A 19,982-nucleotide genomic window follows, 5' to 3' on the forward strand; every position below is an offset into this window, starting at 1 on the left:
GGCAATGATATTCTAGATGAAACAAAGATAATGAGGATCTGAATAACATATAATGAAAAGCGACGATGATACGGTTTTTATTGGGAGCTTCAAAAAAAAAAAAAGGATTGCATATATATATATAATAAGAGTGAGAAAAATAATACAGAATGAGAACAATTGGAATAATGAACATTATACAGAAAGGAAAATATTGGGAAGGGGGGAGGTAAAAGAGAGGGGGGATATCAAAAGGAAGGGATAAATAGATCTAAACTTGACAGGCACGATTTGTACATTCTTGACACTTGATATATTTAGAGTTGACACCAGGTTTCAAAACAAAATAACCACGAGGAAGACCAGTGGAAGGATCTGATTTTAACATGGCATGATAAAGATCCCTGGTATTGACCCATACACTTGGATGATGTACCCGATCGACGTCCATAATCAAAGTTTGCTGCCTAGAAGCATTATGAGCACCAACAGGACTATAATGAGCATCTTGTTGTCTTCCTTTTTGGCCTAAGGCAGACCGGGAATAATGAACAATCATTTGTGAAGAGGCATCAGAGGTAACTTGTTCCAAAGTTTGTAGAAATTGTTCGTAGCTTGTAGGGGCGAAGGACACACGAAATGAATCTACATTACAGTGAGGTTGTGCTAAACAGATGAACTCATCAAAAGGAATTCCATGTTCTACTACATGTTCTTTTGGTGAACAAGGTTTGAGTTGATCACCAGAATACTATTTTTTTTAAAAAAAAAAAAAAAAAAAAAGAAAGAAAGGATGAGAAATGCTGACACCACGAATATATATATAAACATTATTCTTACCCATCGCCAATTTCCTTTCCAGATAGTTTTGGGATCGATTTCTAGTGCATTCAACGCCATGGTAACTATCGTAAAATTAACAAAAAAAAAAAAATCAGTTAGAGCTTACTGTATTTCTTTTTTTTTTGTTTTATTCTATATGAATTTTTTTTTTCTAAAAAAAAAAAAAAAAAAAAAAAAAAAAAAAAAAAACTTACGAGAACTGATGCCAGCCAAGTCGGGTGATGATTGAGCAGAAAAGTTCCCTAGAAGCTTGAAGAAACTTTCAGTTTGTCCTTGACTCATTGCACTACGAAACAAAGATTTGCCTTCGGATGATGTAAAAGGTATCAAAGTAGGTGTACGCCTTGAAAGAGATGGAATGAGAGCATGAGACCCAACAGGAATGGTAAGAGATGAAGGAAAGGATTGTTTATACCAATTAGGTCTATGAGAGACTGTAGTAGTCATATACCGAGGGAAACTTGATATCATACGTTTCAAACTGGAATGGACAGGTATCATGATGACGATAAAAAAAAACAATGAATGAGAAAAAAAAAATAGAAAGAAAAGAAAAAAAAAGGCAACCCTCCATCTGATAAATATTTTTTTTTTTTGATGATGAGAAAAATCTTTTCAACTCCGTTATCCAATCATGATGACAATCTTTTATCAGATAGGGTTACGATGTTTATCAGATTTATTCACAATTTGTTATCATTTTTAGGTTAGAAAAAAAAAAGCGTGGGTCCTTTTCTGCTAGAACATGTGATTCACTGTTTATTTATAAATCTGAATGACATTCAAAGAAATGGGCGTCATAAAAGAGTAAATAAATAAAAAAAAAAAATTAAATAAATCAGTTGACTTTTCCTGATAATTTCTTTTGTTACTTGGATTATTTTTGTCGGTAAGTAAAGGTAATTTTTTTTTTTTTTCGAGTGATACTACAGAAAGAGAATGTGATTGTGGATAAAGTTTGAATAGTATCTGATGATGATGTTGATTTCAAAAATAAATGAAAAGAAAAGGTTTAAATTGAAATAATTGGTAAATGTTGAAGAGACTTCATTTATACCTTAAAACCTTCTTTTTTTTTTTTTTTTTTATTGTCTGTTTCTACTGAGTAAAATGAGATCACTCAAATTTTTGTACGACTAAAATACATGCCCTAGCGATTACTATATATGTATTTTTAGTTTTCCCGCGGCAAGTGAATATATCGATTTTACTGCGGATAAAGGTGCTTTATTTTTTTTTTTTTTATCTTTTTCTTCTTTTTTTTTTTTATCTTTTTCTTCTTCTTTTTTTTTCTTTACCACTTCTTTTTTATTATTATTATTATTATTATTATTATTATTGTCTTATTATATGTCATGATTCTTTGAAATAACATAACTTTATACACATATACATAAATATATATATATTTGCATTATTTACATTTGCTCATTCCATTCTGTCCATTTTTTTTTTTTTTGAAATCATAAAAACTCTTTGTACATATATTTTATATTCATTACTTTTTTTACATACTTTTACTTTTTAACATGCCTTTCCGTCAACGTAAACTTCAACAACTTTATCATACTTCAACAACATTACAACAAGAAAAAGAACGCTTTAATGATGTCAAGTTATCATCAACATATCGTAAGTCAAAAAAGTATGACTACATAACCCACGATCCTTTTGCAAACATGGAATCTTATGTTGATTATCAAGAAAGAATTGAATTACTCAAATCAACCATTATACCCAGTAAAAATAAGACTTATTATTCGAAGAAACAATCATCAGGTGGACAAACAAATGATGATGATGATGATGATGATGATGGATTCACAAGTTCGGCAAGTACTATCTCTTCTGGCAGTAGTACTAGTGGCAATGATGATATCATCCTATCAAGATTGGATTCACTCTCCCCCCAAGAAAAGGATGTTAACAATGACATGAATGGTAATGATGATGTGGCAAAACAAGACAAAATCCGGTTTTTGGCATTTGTGTGCAATAGAACAAGTTGGGGATCGTGTCGAGGAATGGATCTAGCCTTGGATATGGTAGAAAACTCTGGATCTTTGTTTTGGTATAATGGATTTTCTCGTACTATTGGTGATGGTCGGAATGGTTCGTGATGATTTGAATATGTATTTTAGTATAAAATTAGTTAGTTAGTTATTATTATTATTATTGTTATTTTTATATATCTATACATACATAATTACATATTTTATTCTTTTTTTTTTGGGTGATCGACACTCATATTTTTCTTTATATTTGGTTATTCAATAAAGCATTTTTACTTTATAGTAAATAAACGAAATTAAAAAAAAAAAAAGGATAGTGATGATGAGTGTTGATCATCATTTTATAAAGACTAGAGACCAAGAAAAGTATACTGGTTCCATTCTATTGGTTCAGGGAGGGAAAGTGTTGTGTGTAACAATATCTCATAGTATTCATTTTTATTTTTATTTTATTATATTTTTTTTTTTTGGGATGAGTTAAGGGATTATTTCTTTTTTTTTTAAGTTAATAAGTCAGGGGAGATAATGACTGTCATGAAGTTGTTATATTGAACTTAACGGAAAAAGGGGATGATCCTCCAAAAGATGAATGAAAAAAAAAAAAGAGGAATCCCACTCTATGTTTCATTTATTTGGATCGCCGAGTTTTACTAGATAAAAAAAGAAAACGGGAATGGCTTTTAACTCCCGATGTGAATCCCCACCATACTATGATGATGATGTTGATGATTGACGACGATAATCTTGGATTTAAGGGATATCAGGACAAAAAAAAAAAAAAAAATCCAATGAAATGAAGTCAAGATGACGAATTCAAACGCACGAGTCTGTTCGCCGGATTATTGGAACGAAAAAAAAAATCATTCGGATAAAATTCAAAGGGGAGAAACTAAAAAAAAGAAAATATATTATATTTTTTTTTTTATATTATATATATTCATATAAACCAACATATACACACACGAAAAAGTATATATACTATATTAAAGAGTTCTCGAGCTTGCAGACAACAAATTCAAAGTCCTATCCAGTATCAATTTGAGAACTTTTCGCTCCAGGAAAAAAAAAACTATTATTAAAAAACGACATTCATACTTTTTTATCTTTCTTTCTCTTTTCCTTTTTTTTTTTTTTTTTTTTTTTTTTTTTTTTGGTCTTTTTTGGTTTTTTGGGTCTTTATAGTAACACACGCGGACACACTTCCTATTTATCACATTATTTCCACCCCGTCAATACTTTTTCTCTTTTTCTTGTTATTCCCTCCCTTTTTTTCTTTTTTTTTTTTTTCGTTACTCCACTTCTAGTTTGCTGTACCATAAAAAGAGGATAATCATTCCATTCTTCTTTTTTTTTTCTTCTTTCTTTTTTTTTTTTTTAATCCTTCCTTTCATTTATTTTTTTTATTGACATGTTACCCTATTATCAAGGGGGTTACTTATCGAATGAAAATCAACAATCTTCACAGCAAGAACAAGAAGAATCATTTGATACTTATGGTCAAAGACATCATCATCAACAACAACAACAACAACAACAATCACCAGAAGAAGAAAGTAAAAATCATCATCAACATCATTCTGATCCAATTAATCAAACGAATTTTTCAACATTACCTGTTACTACACAAGAGACTATGCAACAACAACAACAACAACAACAGCAAACATCTTATCCACCTTTCGTTTTAATGCATGATCAAACGTATCCTGAATTCACATATGATAATTCAATGTTAAACGATCCAGCCATAACACCTTTACCGGCACCCTCTGATTATGCACGCCAACAAGAAGACGTATTTAGAGAATTGATTACTTTAGCAAGTCATCGACAACAACAACAGCAACGCCATCAACCATTACCACTTCACCAACAACAACATAATCATCATCATCACCATCATCATCATCATCATGCTTCCGATCCTTTTCCTTATGCCACCAATTTACCCTCAACATCATCCACTACCAATACTACTTCTGGACCTTTACCATTACATACAGCAGCATCTTCTTTATCATCATCATCTTCTTCTTCATTAGCACCTATCGCTTGGGATCATTTATCACAGGAACGAATTTATGAGCTGATAGTAGTTCAACAACCTTATCGTGCAAGAATGTGCGGATTTGGGGACAAAGACCGACGACCTATATCACCTCCGCCTATCTTACAACTAGTAACAAGAACAAAAGATGGACAAATAGTCAAACCAGAGTAAGTAAAAAAAAAAAAAAAAAATAAACAAAAATGTATAAAAAAAAAATAAACAAATAGGAACACAGACAATGATCTTATTTGATTGATTCCTTTTTTTTTTTTTTTTGTTAGAACTATAGATGTTTCCTTCTTCATTGTTTTATGTGATAGTTGGCATGAAGATGGTACCACTGAAGCCAATCTTGTTTATCATTCTTTTTCCTCACCTCAACAACAACAGCAACAGTTATTATTACCATCATCATCATCAACAACATCAGCATCATCATCATTATCACCTTCAACTATTCCACTTTCATCATCTAACGAAGAAATCACCAAAACTTTACAAATGCGTAACCTTGTTGGATCATCAGTCGCATCAGCAGCTAAATTATATGATCTTGATGGGAATCTTGGTATTTTTTTTGTCTTTCAAGATATTAGTTTCCGTACTGAAGGCAAATTCAAATTGGCTTTTTCTTTGATTAATGTTGGTTCGTAAGTGAGGAATAAGTTGGGGTCAATCGGATTTACAAACTTCTTACTGTATTATGGTCTCTTTTTTTATTGGGAGCCCATACAGCGGGAATTGTATCGCCGACTTTAATCATCACTTTATGTCAAACCTTATTCTTACACTTTTTTTTTTTTTTATTAGACCCTGCGGAACCACTGTCAATACCAGTACATCTACTCATGTCTTGACAAGGGTATTTACAGATCTATTTACAGTTTATACAGCAAAGAAATTCCCTGGTGTTGTCAGTAAGTGATATATTTTTGTTATCTCCTTTCTTTATGATTGACTCCTTTATTTTGTTAGAGTCTACTCCATTATCTCAATGTTTTGCAAAACAAGGTATTAAGATTCCTATTCGAAAAGATACTCAAGCAAAAAGAAAAAAGTCGACGAAACAATCTACTATTGGTACAAGTCATCTTGATGAAGAAGAGGAGGAGGATGATGGTGATGAATGAAATAGATTGGGCATAGTTAGAAAACAAAAAGTTTTTTTTTTTTTTAATTTTTTTTATCATAGTTTTGATCTATTTATTTCGTCTCTCCTTTTGATCTCTTTTTTTTTATGTATATTCTTTATTATCATCCATTTATTTTTATTTTTTTTTTTTTTTACTTCAGCATTTCATGTATACATCTACTCTATTTTTTTTTATATCATCTTTTTGTTTATTTATCAATTTTTATGCACATTCCTTTTGTCTTCACACTTTTTTTTTTTCTATCTTTGATCATTGAACCCCCGCATGATCTCATTATTATTATATATATACATTTTACATTACACACACATGCTTATTGTCCTTTTTTTTTTTTACTGCCATTTACTTAATGATCTAATGTTATTTATTCATTCATCATCACCTTTTACATGTTTCTTTTTTTTATTTTTATTATTATTATTATTATATATAATATATGAACTTATATTTACTTCTTTTTTTTTTTCCTTATTGAATAAAAATAAATAAATAAACATTTGATCTATGATATTGAGTAACAAAAGATCCTTTTTTGAATATGCGCCAACAAACAACAATGGCCCTTCTTTTACTATCTGGTCGATTTCCAATTTAGGCCATCCTGATGATGATGATTGGTGGGTACTTCTTTTTTCCCCTTCTCTCACCTTCTATAGAAGACAATCATCATTCTCTTTTTTGCCTACTAATTTCTTTTTTTTTTTTATTAGAGTATTAATATCATATTAGTATGAATAGGATAAAACACTTTTACCCATGGTACCTTTTGTAAAAAAAAAAAAAAAAAAAAAATATATAAAGAAAAAAGTGAAACTTTTTTTTTCGACCCTGAAATTCTGAAAACCACCTCAAGAATGATCTATGATTTTCCTTTTATGGATATCCCTCTCCTCTTTTAGCAACACTACTTTTCTATTTTTTTCTTTTCTTCCAACTTCTTTTTTTCTAAAAAAAAAAAAAAAAAAAAAAGAAAAAAAAAAGATAAACAACAATCTAGCATCATTCAATTTACTATAAGTTTAAAATCAGGAGAATGAAAAAACAAAAAAAAACAGTCAGTCATGTCAAATATAGTAGAAAAGAAGAAAAAAAAGATGGTATGATCATAGATTGTATATATTTATCCTTATTATTGTAACATATATAAAACGATCATATATTACGATATGAAGAAATGATCATAAACGAAAAAAAAAGAGAGAATGAATAAAAAAATATCAAGAAAAACCTGTAGAAAAGAAGAAAGAGGAGAATGATGACTTTGCCTCCTTTCCCTTTTGTCGCGTTAAATGGGTATGAGACAAACCACCACCACATTTCAATCCCAGTTAGCCATCCTACCCTGATTTTTTTTCTTTCTTTCTTTTGTAACCCCCATTTTCTTTTTCTTTTTCTTTTTCTTTTCTTTTTTTTTCTTTCTTTTTTTCTAAATATTTTTTTTTTTTTCTTTTTCTCTAGTCATGTCGACAAAGACTTCTTCAAAATTTTGGAAAAAGCTTGGTTTGGGAAAAAAATCTTCTTCTCAAGGTAAAGAACATCTCCTTTTTGAACTTTGTTTAATAGTATTTCTTTTATAGTGTCTCGTCCAGCTTCCATTCAATCTCATGCAACTATTACTACTACAGCTTTACTCAATAATGACGACGATAAGTCTATTAAAAGCAAACGATTTAGGTAGGATAAATAATAGAAAAAGGAGAATTAGAAAAAGAGAAAAGTTCACTTAAGTATTATGCTATATCTCATATTTCTCTCTCTCTCTTTATTATTATTATTATTACTTTAGTGGCGTTTTGTCAAACCGTAAACAAAGTGCAAATTCATTACGAAGGTTACAACAAATAACAACTAATGAAGATCCACCAGCATTACCTAGTAATGGAAATAATACAACTACAGAAATCAAATCATCACAAACTTCAAGTCTACCTCCTGTTTCTACATTGAACTACGATGAAAATACTCTTCCAACAAACCACGTGGAATTAAACACCCCGCCCTTGGATCCCGATCTTGGTAAACAACACGATGGTAAGAAAACAAAAAGTGAATGTACTCGTGATTTATTTAATTTTTTTTTCTTTTTTTGAAAAATAAAATATAGAACTTGCCTTTGATGTCATCACTCATAATGAAGCTCGTACTGACGAACAACCTGATTGTATGACAGTCGAATCAAATTCACGTAGTACAGCTAATCAACCTATTCCTTCTTCCGCAACAACACAACGATCCAATATGACACCCTCCAAATTAATGAAACCAAAAAGTGTATCAAGTTTGAAAAAGAAATCTAGCCAGGCTGACTCTCTGACCACATCCTCTCCAATTCAAAGTACAATCAATAAGGAACCCAGCAAAAGTAGACTTCGTCAACCCTCTAGTACACCTGGATCAGCTCGTTCTTCAACACCATCTGCTTCGTCATCGACATCTTCATTGAGAAAAGATTCCACCACGTCACGTATACCTCATCGTCCTCCTATACCTTCTAACAATACTGATTTATCATCAGATAAAAAGGATGAACTTATTCAACAATTACAAGAAGCTTTACAAACCGAACAATCCATCAATCGCGTGTTACAAGGACAAAAAGAAGGTATATATATATATATATATATATAATAGAATGCATTTATCTTAGTATTCTTTTTTTTTTTTTTAGCCATTACTCGGGATTTGGATTACTTTAGTCTGACCGTGGACGAATTATTAGAAGAAAAAGAATCATTATTACAAAAATACGAAGAAGAAAAGGTAGTAATATTATTTAAGTTTTGTCGATTTTTTTTTATTCATTATCTTCTTTTCTTAATATAGTCAAAGGCCCTATCAAAAGAAGAAGATCTAAATGTATTACTGGAAAAACTCAAGACAAGTACCGATAACGCTAGAGAACGTAGTATGGAAGTGGACCAATGGAAGATCGAAATTCAGGCAAGTGAAACGAAATAAAAGAACAAAACATTATATTAACATTCCTTTTTTTTTTTTTTTTTTTTTTTTTTTTTTTTTTGTAGAATATCAAGGATGAAGTATCGTTAGAACAAGAAGAATTGAAATCAGCTTTGAAACGCAAGGATCAAGTTATCCTCCAATTAAAGGTATTTGATAAAAAAAAAAAGTGACAAGAAATATAGATACTGATGGATTGATTTGAAATAGAATGAATTAAATCTTGCAAACGAAGAAATCAATACATTATCGTCAAGACTCAATCAACTTGTACAAGAATCAGTCAATCGCAAACCAACCAATACTCAAACATCTCTACAACAACAACAACAACATATGAACGAGAATATGATTATTGAAACACCGAGTGCCTCTCCAAAATTGAATGCACAACATTACAACGAAAATGATAAGAACGTTGAACCACGATCTCAAGGATCGATTCATAACACTAATATCAATGGACAAGTATCTACTACAACAACAACTCGACGTCATCCTTCATTATCAGTGGTCACCACCCCTACATTGGATGATGAACTGATGATGTTGACCAAGGAAAAAGAAAAGGTAATCATTTATATCTTTTTTTTTCTTCTTCTTAATCTTCTTTTATTATTATTATTTTTGTTATAGCTTCAATCTGATTATAGTAAAATACCCTTATCAGGTGGCGGACCGACTTCAAGACGACGAAAAGAACAATTAGAAGAAATGCTTGATGAAGTGGATAGTCAACTTAGCAAAGTCAAACAAAAGATTCGTCGATCATGAATTAGTTTTAATTTTTTTTTTTTATTGATCTTCATTCTTTATACCCTATTATTATTTTTATTTTTATTATTATTGCTACTTATTACTTATTATTCCAATCTATGATGATTTGTTTGTTAGTCAACTTTCCAAAAATATATATCTATATCTGCATTTGATCAATAAATTATATAAAAAAAAAAAGACATACAACATATATATATTCTATCTTCAGCCTATTTGATAACAATAGAATAACAAGAATAAGAATGAAATTAAGGAGAAAACATGCTTTTATTCAATAAGATAGTTTTTTTTTTTTTAAAAAATAAAAGTAAAATAACTAAAGGTTGAAGTTGGTCAAAAGGGAGGGGGATGAAATGAAATAAAGAAGAGGAACTAATAACCCAAAGTGGCAAGAGAAGAGTTAATATCCTTGATAGCATCAGCCTTAGATTCGACAGCCTTCTTTTGGATAGCAACCAAAGCTTGTTTGCGTTGATAGTAAGCAGCAGACTTGGCCTTACGCTTGTCTTCAAGCTTGGCAACGACATCTTGGTACTTCCAGCCGACTTCATGAGAGATACGACCAATGGTAGTGTACTTGCGTCCAGGCTTGAGCTTCAAGACACGGAGAGCATCAGGCACAACAACACGCTTGACACGGTCATAAGGAGGAGGAACACCTTCAAACAACTTGATACGATCCAAGGCAGCAGCACCACGGGCAGTCTTGTGAGGAACCATACCACGGATAGCCTTGTATAAGATGCGAGAAGGAGCACGGAAATGGAAGGCACCACGGTTGGGGTTGACAATACAACGCTTATTGAGGTAAGCATGGTACTTCACTATTTAAAAAAAAAAATTAGGGTGAATAAATAAATAATGTCACTTCTAATATTGAACTTACACTTGTTACGGAAGAATTCACCAGAAACATTGAGGGCTTCACAACGGACCACAACCACCTTTTGACCATTAAGGGCTTGCTTAGCAATGATAGAAGCAAGACGACCGAGAAGATGACCTTTACCGTCAATGACAACAACCTAATAAAAAAATAAAAAACATGTTGTTTTAGTTTTTATTTGTTCGTAAATAAATAAATAAAAAAAAATATCATTTCGTCACTTCCAAAAAAAAAAAAAGAAAAAAAAGGAAGAAGGTGCATCTTGTGACATTCACAATACATTTAAAAATATTATATACCTTTTCAAAAGTGGACATGTTTGATGGAATTACAAAGGGAGGGAGGGAAAGAGAAAGAAACAAGAAAAAGAAAAAACAAGAAAAAAAAAAAGTTCTGTCACTCTATTTTTTTTGTCGCAAGCCACCACTTGCCTCCCCTTTTCTTTTCAGCAACAGTAAAAATTTTACTAGCTTTCATGTTCCGCTCAATTGTTGAAATATTTTTTTTATTCAAATTGGGATATTCAAGAAGGATAAATTATCTAAAGGTAACCAACAAACTAAAGGAGTAGAACCTGTAATATATTGAGTTTGTCTATGATAAAATAATAAACCATCCACATCATAAGGTATTTGATATTGAGTCAAGTAAACTTTTGGATCTTGAGTTACTTTCTTTATTTCTGTTGTTGGCACAGGAATCAAAGGTTGAAAATGATAAAGTTGATTCTTATTCGTATCACCACCATCAAATTTTGTTTGTAACCAAAAGTGTCTGCATAAATAATAATAATAATAGAGATTATCATCTTTTTTTTTTCTTTTTTTTTTTTCTTAGTTCTTTACCTGAAATCCGTATCACAATCATAAATTGCATATCCATTCCAACACATCATATCCAATACATAAAATGTCCATTTGCTAGCATCATAAATACAATCCAAAATACAATAATTAGAGGATGATCCATGTCCACGTTGAATAGATCCATTAGGTAATCCTGATTGAAATCGATTAATAATACGTCCTATCAAAAAAAAAAAAAAAAACGGTAATCAACAATCTATTCTTATTATTATTATTTTTTTGTCTTTCTTTATTTACCACTTCTTGCTCTTGCTACAGTTTGTCCATTTCCAGAAGTGACCAAACATCGTTTCCCCTTAGGACAAATCATCATCACCCAATCTGTCAATAAATCTGAAGGAATATTTTCCATTGTTTCCGCATACATCACTTGATTTCTATTCCAAAATAAATAGAATTTCAATCTTTGAAAAGATACTATATATATATACTTACGCAAATTTACTATAATCTTTCTTGCTTGAGGATTTATTTGGTCGATCAAGGCATCTAAATTTGGTATCTTCCATCACTATATCTTCATCCATATCTCGATTTCGTTTTGATCCTCTACATTGATTTTCTAATTCTTCGTCCGAATCCAGTTCTCCTAAAGCTATTTGTCGCGCTTTTTCAGTTTGTTGATTCCTATGCTATCAAATAAAATAATAAAAAATAAATAAATAGAAAAATTGGAATGAATATACCCAACTTTATTTTTTAATTCTCATTACCATACGCTGCCAAGCCAATGCTTTGTTGATACGTAATTGTGTTTCATTACCAATAGCTGGAGCTTGGAAAGACCTCAAAACACCTTGTCGATGAGCATAATCATGTTGCTGTGTTATCGGTGGACTAATGATATTGGTTTCAAACTGTACTGTTAAATCCTTAATATTAATATCAAAAGTATGTTCATCATTATTGGTATCATTATTGGTTTTGGTATTTTCATCTAAATCGATTCCATCAGACATAGACATTAAGCGTGTTTTATTAATAAAAAAAAAGAAAAAAGAAAAGAAAAAAAAAAAAGACCAATTCTTTCTCCTTGATGCCCCACAAACCTATTCGAAACCGAAATCTTCGGGTCTTCAATGTATTTTTGTGTGGATATTTTTTATTTTTTGTTTGTTTCGCTGAATTTCTTATTATTTTTTTCTTTCTTTCTTTTCTTTTTCACTTACTTCTTTTATACAAAAAAAGAACGATCCTCTATTGAAAAAAAAAAATGGTATTGTCAAAAAATATGGGAACCAACTTGGATACTCTTTTTTTTTTTTTTTTTAATATTGATTATATGTTGATATTAGGGTAAAAGAAAAGTCAAAAGAAAGGCCGTCAAGAAAGTGAAGGACAAGCTGGATACCCAATTCAATTGTTTGTTCTGTAACCATGAAAAAAGTATTGAATGTAAATTGTAAGTATAAAATATCCATCATGATAACATTTTTTAACTTTTATTTACTTTGATAGGGATCAAGCAAACAAAGTAGGACACTTAAATTGTAAAGTATGTGATATCGCATGGCAATGTTCTATTACTTGTAAGTTGATGATAAAAAAAAGAAAGAAAGAACAGTGACATTAATTAGACTATTGGATACAGATTTAGATGAACCTGTGGATGTTTATTCAGCTTGGATTGATGCTTGTGAAGAAGTAAACAAATCAAAGAAACAGGCAGCAGCAAGAGCAAGAGAGCAAGAACGGGATCGGGATGATGGCAATCCAACCTATTCAAATCAAGTGGATCAGGGTGACCCTTATGATGATGAAGACGATGACGATTATTGATACTTCCAGTAAACTTCACTCTGAATAGATTAGTATAGATACTTTTTTTTTTTTTATTATTATTCGAATTGCTTTTATCCCTCCCTCCTTTGTCTACTTTATTTTTTTTTACCTCTCTTTTGTACATATCAATCCCTTCTATTACAAATAAAAAAAAAAACATCATTGATACAATTTTCACGCGTTTGTTACAATCTTTTTGTTTCGAGACTGGACCGAAGTTCCGGCAAGCGAAAAAGTTTTTCCTTTTTGACTATATATATATATTATATAAAGTTAGGTCCCCATTTTCTTTTTCTTTTTCTTTTTCTTTTTCTTTTTTTTCTTTTTTTTTTTTTTTTTTTCATCGTCTACATTCACTTTTTTTTTTCTTATCCTCATAAACACATATACAGCATGTGGCGACCTCATTATACCGTTGATATTGTGGGACATTACGATCTATGGCAATATGGATACACTACTGATCAACAAGAACAACTGCATACTACACTTCCGTTGACTAAGCACTCCAATGTACGAACCACACCAAGTGTTTCCTTGTTACAAAAGAACCCTGAACAACCTTATGCTCCCAGTTTACGTGATCGACCCTATAGTCCGTTTTCAGGATATTATGACCAAGATGATGTTTATCTTGGATGTGAATACGATATCTTTACTCCTCTTTCTTCTTCTTTATCCTCCTCCTTTGATGCTTCGTTCTTTTGTGATGATCCATCTCCCATTGCCCCTACTCCTTGCAAACGCCAACATATGGATACCGATTCTAGGCAAAACAAACGACAAAGAAAGAACTCTCATGATGATATCGGTCCTTCTTTAGGTATCTTTTCTCCTCCTTCTACTCATCCCCCATTAGAAATATTAGAATACTATTGATCACTTTATCTTATTTCCCTCTATACCATTGTCTATAATAAAAAATATGTTGTTTATAATTTATTGTCATACAAATCAAATCGGATTTTACCGATCCTTCACCCCCTGACGGAAAATGTTTTCCCCCCGAGAATATTATAATTTTTCTGCATATAAAAAAAAAAAAAGATTTTTATTCAATCATACAATAATACTATATCAAAAATCGCCAAGAATGATGCATTCTAATGATGGTTTCTTTTTTCTGTTGTTTGTCAAGTCGTACTGCTTCCAAATCACGAATATCTTCAAGAAACAATTCTCGTACCGAATTCCTTGTGGGTAAATACTGGGCATAATTGCGCAATAAGAGTAATTCACAAAGTAGCACACCTTGAGATTCACACGACAATTCCGTTTTGTTTGTATCCAATGTAAAAAGTCGTTCTATCCGTCTATTTTAGAAATATAAATCATCTAATTTCTTCTACATTGAATTTTTTTTTTTTTTTACCTTAATGTATCCTTCAAAGGTTGTCCGATTTGTCGTACTCTATTGCCACCACGTTTTTGATACATGTTTTTTATCCATGAGAAAGTTGCCCAAGTAAGAAGCATCGATGGAGCCACAGCTAAAAAAAAAAAAGAGGATTATTCAGTAATCAAATAAACATCAACATGCATCTTACCCAGGAATGCAAAGTTCAATTCATTGGATTTCAATAACTTGTCTAAAGCTTGCATGGCAATATCAACATCCACCTTAGTTTTTTGTATTTGGATCAATAACGTTTGAATCAAATCACCTATATATATATATATATATAATGAGAAAACAGTACATATGTATATATACTCCATTATTTACCTCGAATAGCATTTCTAAGTGGATTCTATTATAAAATAAGAATTAGAGTCGATTCATCCATCGTATTCTTTTTTTTTTTAAAAAAAAAATACCTTGATTTCATTTTCATATGCACGAAGAACAACAGATACATCACCATCACGGACTTGAGAGGCTAATCGAATGATTTGATCATCAGACAAATGGTAATGATCTCTTGCAAATTGAGTCACCATACGTTCCAATGACTAATAGATAGAATGAGTCATCTGTCTTTTCCATCAAACTATTTTTTTTTTTTTTTTTTTTTTTTTTTTTTTTACCTGTAAATCACTTTTTAATCCTTCCTTGCTTGATAATCCAATCCGTCGATCTTTGAATCGAATGGTATCCAATACACCAAGTGTAGGTTCCCAAAGCCAATGTACAAAGAATTCACGTACGGTTTGTATTCCTTCTTTTGTCCATGTCATAATATTATCTTTTCGTTCAAATAAATAATCAAGTGTCATCTTGCCTCCAAATACAATCACCAATCCAGGAACCCAATATCTTGTCCATCTTGTTGGTGGTCCATAATCTTGTTTCCACACTTGCAAATCATACAATTTTGGTTGTTGGTCAATCACTTGTTTCAAATCCTTAGCTACTTGATGTGGAGGTATACTGATCATACTGAAATTCTGAATAGATTGTTCAATCGCATCTATCAATCGATAAATTAATGAGTTTAAATTATAACTTTGTATTTCATCCATTTTACCTCTTGTTTCTTGAATATTGATAACGGAAGATGCTACAGATGATGATGATGATGATGGTGATGGTGAAATATCCATTCTATTGGCTGCTGCTGATGCGTCAGAGTTATTTCCAAGAAGACAGGATGACAAGGCCTTTACACATTGAGTCGTACCACGAGCCACATAATGAAGGGATACCAGTTGAGATTGTTGATCAGTTTGGACCAAAAAACCATCATTACTCACATTCCGATTGTCCAAAACACTACCGAAATCAGGTGCCATTTTGATCAATAATCCAAGTATGGAGGCTTGTTGTGTGCGGAAAGTACGTAAGGCTATTCTCTTTTGTTGAATTTCGTCACGGATTAAAGCAAGAGGTAAAGGTGCACTGTAAAGTTTTCGAAACACACGAGCCAATGATTTGCCAGGATGACCATGATATCGAGAGAATGAGTGTTGACGTTGCTTGATTCTGTTCTTGTTGGCATCTCTTAACGCCATAGGGAAAAGACTACCAAGAATATGATCCGATGAGGTTAAGACATTTTTGATACTTGATGTGGTGACGTCTGAGGTAATAGACGTATCTAATAGAGCTTGTCGTGTGTTCATAACCAAAGAATATAACCTTCCAGGAGCAGCTACAAGTAAAATAAAAATAATAAGCAAAAAAAAAAAAAAAAAAAAAAAAAAAAAGGGAAAGGTGAACTTACTTTGAATACCATAATAAGCTTCATACCAAACATTTCCTTGTATATTATCCCAATAAGTCAAAGATTCAGAAATTGGTAAAGTAGAATGAAGAATGGAGGATATAGTATGACCATAAACGGCAAGTGTGCACTTGGTGACAAATAACCAATCTAAAGTATTATCGTCTGTTGTGCTGTTGTTGAATGTTGCATACCAAGTCAGATAAGTCCTAATATCATCCATCCGAGGAACTCCAGATAAAGACGCGTCTAAAGCTTGAATAGCCGCTAGTAGGAAGTCAGTGTTATTCTGGGTTTGCCAAGCCTGTTTTGGTGTCAAAGTAGTATTTTCTAATGTCGTAAGGTGACTGACACTACATAGATGTTCACGTTGTAGTTCCAAAAGACTGCCATTCAGTCGTTGGACTTCTTCAATAGCATATGTCGTCATTCTATTTATATAAAGGACAAATGTCAATCTCGTGGAAGGGGAAAAGGAAAAAAAAAAAAAAAAGAGAAACAAAAAAAAAAAAAAAAACCTAAAAATAGTGAGAATACCTGGAAAAAAAAAATAGACAGCGGGAATTCAAAAAAGACCACGTTATAAAAATTATTTGCTTTGGTCTCGTTCCTCACTTTTCCTTCCTGTTACTACTTTTTTTTTTTTTTTTTTGTTATCGCACATAATATTATCATCATGTCTACTTTCACTTTGGATACTCTTAATAACAACTATGTTGCTCACAAATATGAAGACTTTGTCTATGCTTATGGTACTGCTGGCTTCCGGTCAAAGTAAGTATCACGATAAAAAGAAGAATAGACACGTCATTTACTCATATGTATATTATTTGTTATACTTATCATATTACTTTCTTTGTCTTTTGTTTATATATTAGAGCTGAAGTTCTTGACTCTGTTATGTATATTGTTGGTATCTTGGCCACTTTACGTTCTAAAAAGTTGAATGGTGCTACCATTGGTGTGATGATAACTGCCTCTCACAATCCTGAAGAGGTAAGAAGAATGCCAAAAAAAAAAAAAATATCAAGTACGATGATGATGATTTGATTTTTATTTATTTATTTATTTTTTATTAGGATAATGGTGTTAAACTTGTGGATCCTCGTGGTGAAATGTTGGAACAATCCTGGGAAGGTTATGCTACCAAGATGGCCAACGCCAAGGATGGGGATAGTTTGGTACATGCTGTCAACGAAATCATTGCTACTCAAAAGATCAACGTTGAAATTCCTGCATCTGTGATCTATGCTTATGATACTAGGTAAGAATATCGAAAGAATTTGCATAAAAAAAATATCAGTGTATTGATTCATTTTTATATTTTATTTTATTAGACCTAGCTGTCCTGAACTTGTCAAATATCTTGAAAGTGGTCTTGAAGCTGCTGGTGCTCAAGCTAAGAGTTATGGGGTATTAACCACTCCTATGCTCCATTATCTTGTTCGTTGTTTGAACACTGCTGGTACTGGTGATGCTTATGGTGAACCTTCAGCTGAAGGTTATTACAAGAAATTATCCAATGCGTACAAGACTGCTGTGGTAAGTTTAATAAACAAACAAATAGATAAATATAAACAAATGACTCATATTTGATCTTCTCCGTTTCTTAGAAAGGATATGCTCGCTTATCTCCTCTGTCTGTGGATTGTGCCAATGGTGTTGGTGCTCTCAAATTACGTGAACTTGTTCAACATATCCCTGAAGATATCCTTTCCATCAACATCATTAATGATCAAACCACTACTAAGGGTGCTTTAAACAAGAATGTAAGTCAATGAAAAAAAAACAAGAAATTGAGTATGTAAATAGATATTGATTCTATGGTATTGATATAGTGTGGTGCTGATTTTGTCAAGACCAATCAACGTGCTCCTCCTAATGCATCTATTGCTCCTGGAGATCGATTCTGTTCTTATGATGGTGATGCTGACCGTATTGTTTATTACTATGTGGACAAAGGTAAAAATAATAATAATAATAATAATCTTGTATTCATAAACACTTTTTTTATAGATAATGTATTCCGATTATTGGATGGTGATAAGATTGCTGGTCTTGCCGCAATGTTCATTATGGAACTTGTGAATGATGCTGGTATCGACTCTATCAAGGTAGGCGTTGTTCAAACTGCTTATGCCAATGGAAGCTCTACTCATTACTTGGAAAAGGTCTTGGTAAGTCCTTTTATTTATTTTTTTAAAAAAATAATAATCAAATCTCATTCAAAATATCTGGAATAGAATGTACCTGTATCTTGTGTTGCCACCGGTGTTAAACATTTGCATCATGAAGCTGAAAAGTATGATATTGGTGTATACTTTGAAGCCAATGGTCATGGTACTGTGCTCTTTAGTCCTGCTGCTTTGAACACAATCAACACCACCGAAGCGTAAGTTACCCAAAAAATATATATATATATATATATAAAATAAAACTGTATTAACATGTTGAACAAAATCTATAGAAAAACCCCTGCTCAAAACCGTGCATTGCAACAACTTTCAGCCTTGACAGAATTGATCAATCAAACTGTAGGTGATGCTATCTCAGATATGCTATTGGTGGAAACCATCTTGACCAATCGTCAATGGAGTCTAGATGCATGGGATCAAGCATATACTGATCTTCCCAACCGATTGGTTAAAGTGGTGGTGGCCGATCGTACTGTATTCAAGACAACCAATGCTGAACGTCAAGTGGTAGAACCTGTGGGTCTTCAAGCTCAAATTGATGCCATCGTCGCTAAATACAACAATGGTCGCTCGTTTGTTCGTGCTTCTGGTACCGAAGATGCCGTACGTGTTTATGCTGAAGCTGCTTCTCGTGCTGAAACCGATGAATTGGCTTACAAGGTCGCCCAAGCTGTTTACGATTCTGGCAGTGGTGTTGGTTCTCGTCCTTTGAAACCATAAATGATTCTTCATGATATTTTTTTTTTAGTGTTATCATCATCATCATTATTTTTTTTTGTTGTTACATCTCTATGCCATTTTTATTCCAGTTGTTTTTATTTTTATTATTGTATCTCCCTCTTTTTTTTTTTTGACCACCAATAAAGTTTTATTTTTCTGATATTGTCTTATTTTGAACATGCTTCTGTCAAACCTCGTTTGAATCTTTTTTATGCATCATCATGTTGGCTGATCTTTTGAGAAAAGTGATCAGGACATGTCCATATTTGGCCTTTTTTTTTTTTTTTTTTTTTTTTTTTTTTTTTTTTTTTTAGGATATAATTAACGACATCCGTCTTCACTAAAACGATCTTCATGCTTTCATTTCCATCATCATCATTCTTGGCCATTGATTATTACATATCATCCAACCAGTAATAAAACTAAATAACAAGGTATCCTTCAACAAATAGTTGATTTTACAGTATCAATCTCCAGAGTATTTATCAGTGTATAAAGAGATAATTTTATTTTGAGTGGTATAAAGAAACATCGTACAGTGTAGAGTCAACAATAGAATAATAATAATAAAAAAAGTAATAAAAATAATAATC

At 31.8% G+C, this 19,982-nt stretch overlaps 8 protein-coding genes across 8 annotated transcripts; 4 read left to right on the top strand and 4 right to left on the bottom strand.

Annotated features, from left to right (window-relative positions):
* Positions 1 to 250: 250 nt before the first annotated feature.
* BX664DRAFT_256498 (Phytochelatin synthase-domain-containing protein) lies at positions 251 to 1,269 on the bottom strand (the record flags this gene model as incomplete). Its single annotated transcript, XM_051540463.1, has 3 exons — positions 251 to 730; positions 820 to 884; positions 1,017 to 1,269. The coding sequence occupies 3 exons, from the start codon at positions 1,267 to 1,269 to the stop codon at positions 251 to 253; spliced, it is 798 nt and encodes a 265-aa protein (XP_051404219.1).
* A 3,526-nt stretch (positions 1,270 to 4,795) lies between these two features.
* Positions 4,796 to 6,170, top strand: BX664DRAFT_319256 (VelB protein). Its single transcript, XM_051542903.1, has 4 exons — positions 4,796 to 5,051; positions 5,166 to 5,534; positions 5,695 to 5,801; positions 5,860 to 6,170. The coding sequence occupies exons 1-4, from the start codon at positions 4,954 to 4,956 to the stop codon at positions 6,012 to 6,014; spliced, it is 729 nt and encodes a 242-aa protein (XP_051404220.1). The 5' UTR covers positions 4,796 to 4,953; the 3' UTR covers positions 6,015 to 6,170.
* Positions 6,171 to 7,463: 1,293 nt separating this feature from the next.
* On the top strand, positions 7,464 to 9,963 carry BX664DRAFT_319258 (uncharacterized protein). The gene is made up of 9 exons (XM_051542904.1): positions 7,464 to 7,565; positions 7,616 to 7,712; positions 7,825 to 8,069; positions 8,143 to 8,640; positions 8,707 to 8,798; positions 8,862 to 8,978; positions 9,062 to 9,145; positions 9,207 to 9,566; positions 9,633 to 9,963. The coding sequence occupies exons 1-9, from the start codon at positions 7,499 to 7,501 to the stop codon at positions 9,768 to 9,770; spliced, it is 1,698 nt and encodes a 565-aa protein (XP_051404221.1). The 5' UTR covers positions 7,464 to 7,498; the 3' UTR covers positions 9,771 to 9,963.
* Positions 9,964 to 10,024: 61 nt separating this feature from the next.
* Positions 10,025 to 10,980, bottom strand: BX664DRAFT_319259 (60S ribosomal protein L16; the record flags this gene model as incomplete). Its single annotated transcript, XM_051542905.1, has 3 exons — positions 10,025 to 10,600; positions 10,663 to 10,801; positions 10,962 to 10,980. Coding segments are annotated over 3 exons (610 nt in total), but the record flags the coding sequence as incomplete, so codon positions are not given.
* A 170-nt stretch (positions 10,981 to 11,150) lies between these two features.
* BX664DRAFT_319261 (uncharacterized protein) lies at positions 11,151 to 12,540 on the bottom strand. Its single transcript, XM_051542906.1, has 5 exons — positions 12,242 to 12,540; positions 11,964 to 12,160; positions 11,766 to 11,905; positions 11,508 to 11,688; positions 11,151 to 11,436 (listed from the first exon to the last, which is right to left on the bottom strand). Exons 1-5 carry the CDS (start codon positions 12,491 to 12,493, stop codon positions 11,172 to 11,174), a joined length of 1,035 nt encoding a protein of 344 aa, XP_051404223.1. The 5' UTR covers positions 12,494 to 12,540; the 3' UTR covers positions 11,151 to 11,171.
* Positions 12,541 to 12,638: 98 nt separating this feature from the next.
* On the top strand, positions 12,639 to 13,498 carry BX664DRAFT_319262 (transcription elongation factor Elf1 like-domain-containing protein). The gene is made up of 4 exons (XM_051542907.1): positions 12,639 to 12,744; positions 12,824 to 12,930; positions 12,987 to 13,057; positions 13,120 to 13,498. The coding sequence occupies exons 1-4, from the start codon at positions 12,742 to 12,744 to the stop codon at positions 13,305 to 13,307; spliced, it is 369 nt and encodes a 122-aa protein (XP_051404224.1). The 5' UTR covers positions 12,639 to 12,741; the 3' UTR covers positions 13,308 to 13,498.
* An 833-nt stretch (positions 13,499 to 14,331) lies between these two features.
* Positions 14,332 to 16,951, bottom strand: BX664DRAFT_354181 (ATP synthase regulation protein NCA2-domain-containing protein). Its single transcript, XM_051547734.1, has 8 exons — positions 16,475 to 16,951; positions 15,779 to 16,402; positions 15,339 to 15,721; positions 15,129 to 15,263; positions 15,037 to 15,061; positions 14,858 to 14,974; positions 14,683 to 14,800; positions 14,332 to 14,623 (listed from the first exon to the last, which is right to left on the bottom strand). The coding sequence occupies exons 1-8, from the start codon at positions 16,902 to 16,904 to the stop codon at positions 14,383 to 14,385; spliced, it is 2,073 nt and encodes a 690-aa protein (XP_051404225.1). The 5' UTR covers positions 16,905 to 16,951; the 3' UTR covers positions 14,332 to 14,382.
* Positions 16,952 to 17,112: 161 nt separating this feature from the next.
* On the top strand, positions 17,113 to 19,658 carry BX664DRAFT_319274 (uncharacterized protein). Its single transcript, XM_051542908.1, has 9 exons — positions 17,113 to 17,248; positions 17,353 to 17,470; positions 17,554 to 17,738; positions 17,812 to 18,016; positions 18,088 to 18,243; positions 18,313 to 18,436; positions 18,491 to 18,651; positions 18,718 to 18,866; positions 18,942 to 19,658. Exons 1-9 carry the CDS (start codon positions 17,151 to 17,153, stop codon positions 19,387 to 19,389), a joined length of 1,644 nt encoding a protein of 547 aa, XP_051404226.1. The 5' UTR covers positions 17,113 to 17,150; the 3' UTR covers positions 19,390 to 19,658.
* Positions 19,659 to 19,982: the final 324 nt, after the last annotated feature.

This window comes from Halteromyces radiatus (assembly GCF_025201355.1).
Source record: "Halteromyces radiatus strain CBS 162.75 chromosome Unknown BX664scaffold_1, whole genome shotgun sequence".
NCBI classification, from domain to species: domain Eukaryota; kingdom Fungi; phylum Mucoromycota; class Mucoromycetes; order Mucorales; family Cunninghamellaceae; genus Halteromyces; species Halteromyces radiatus.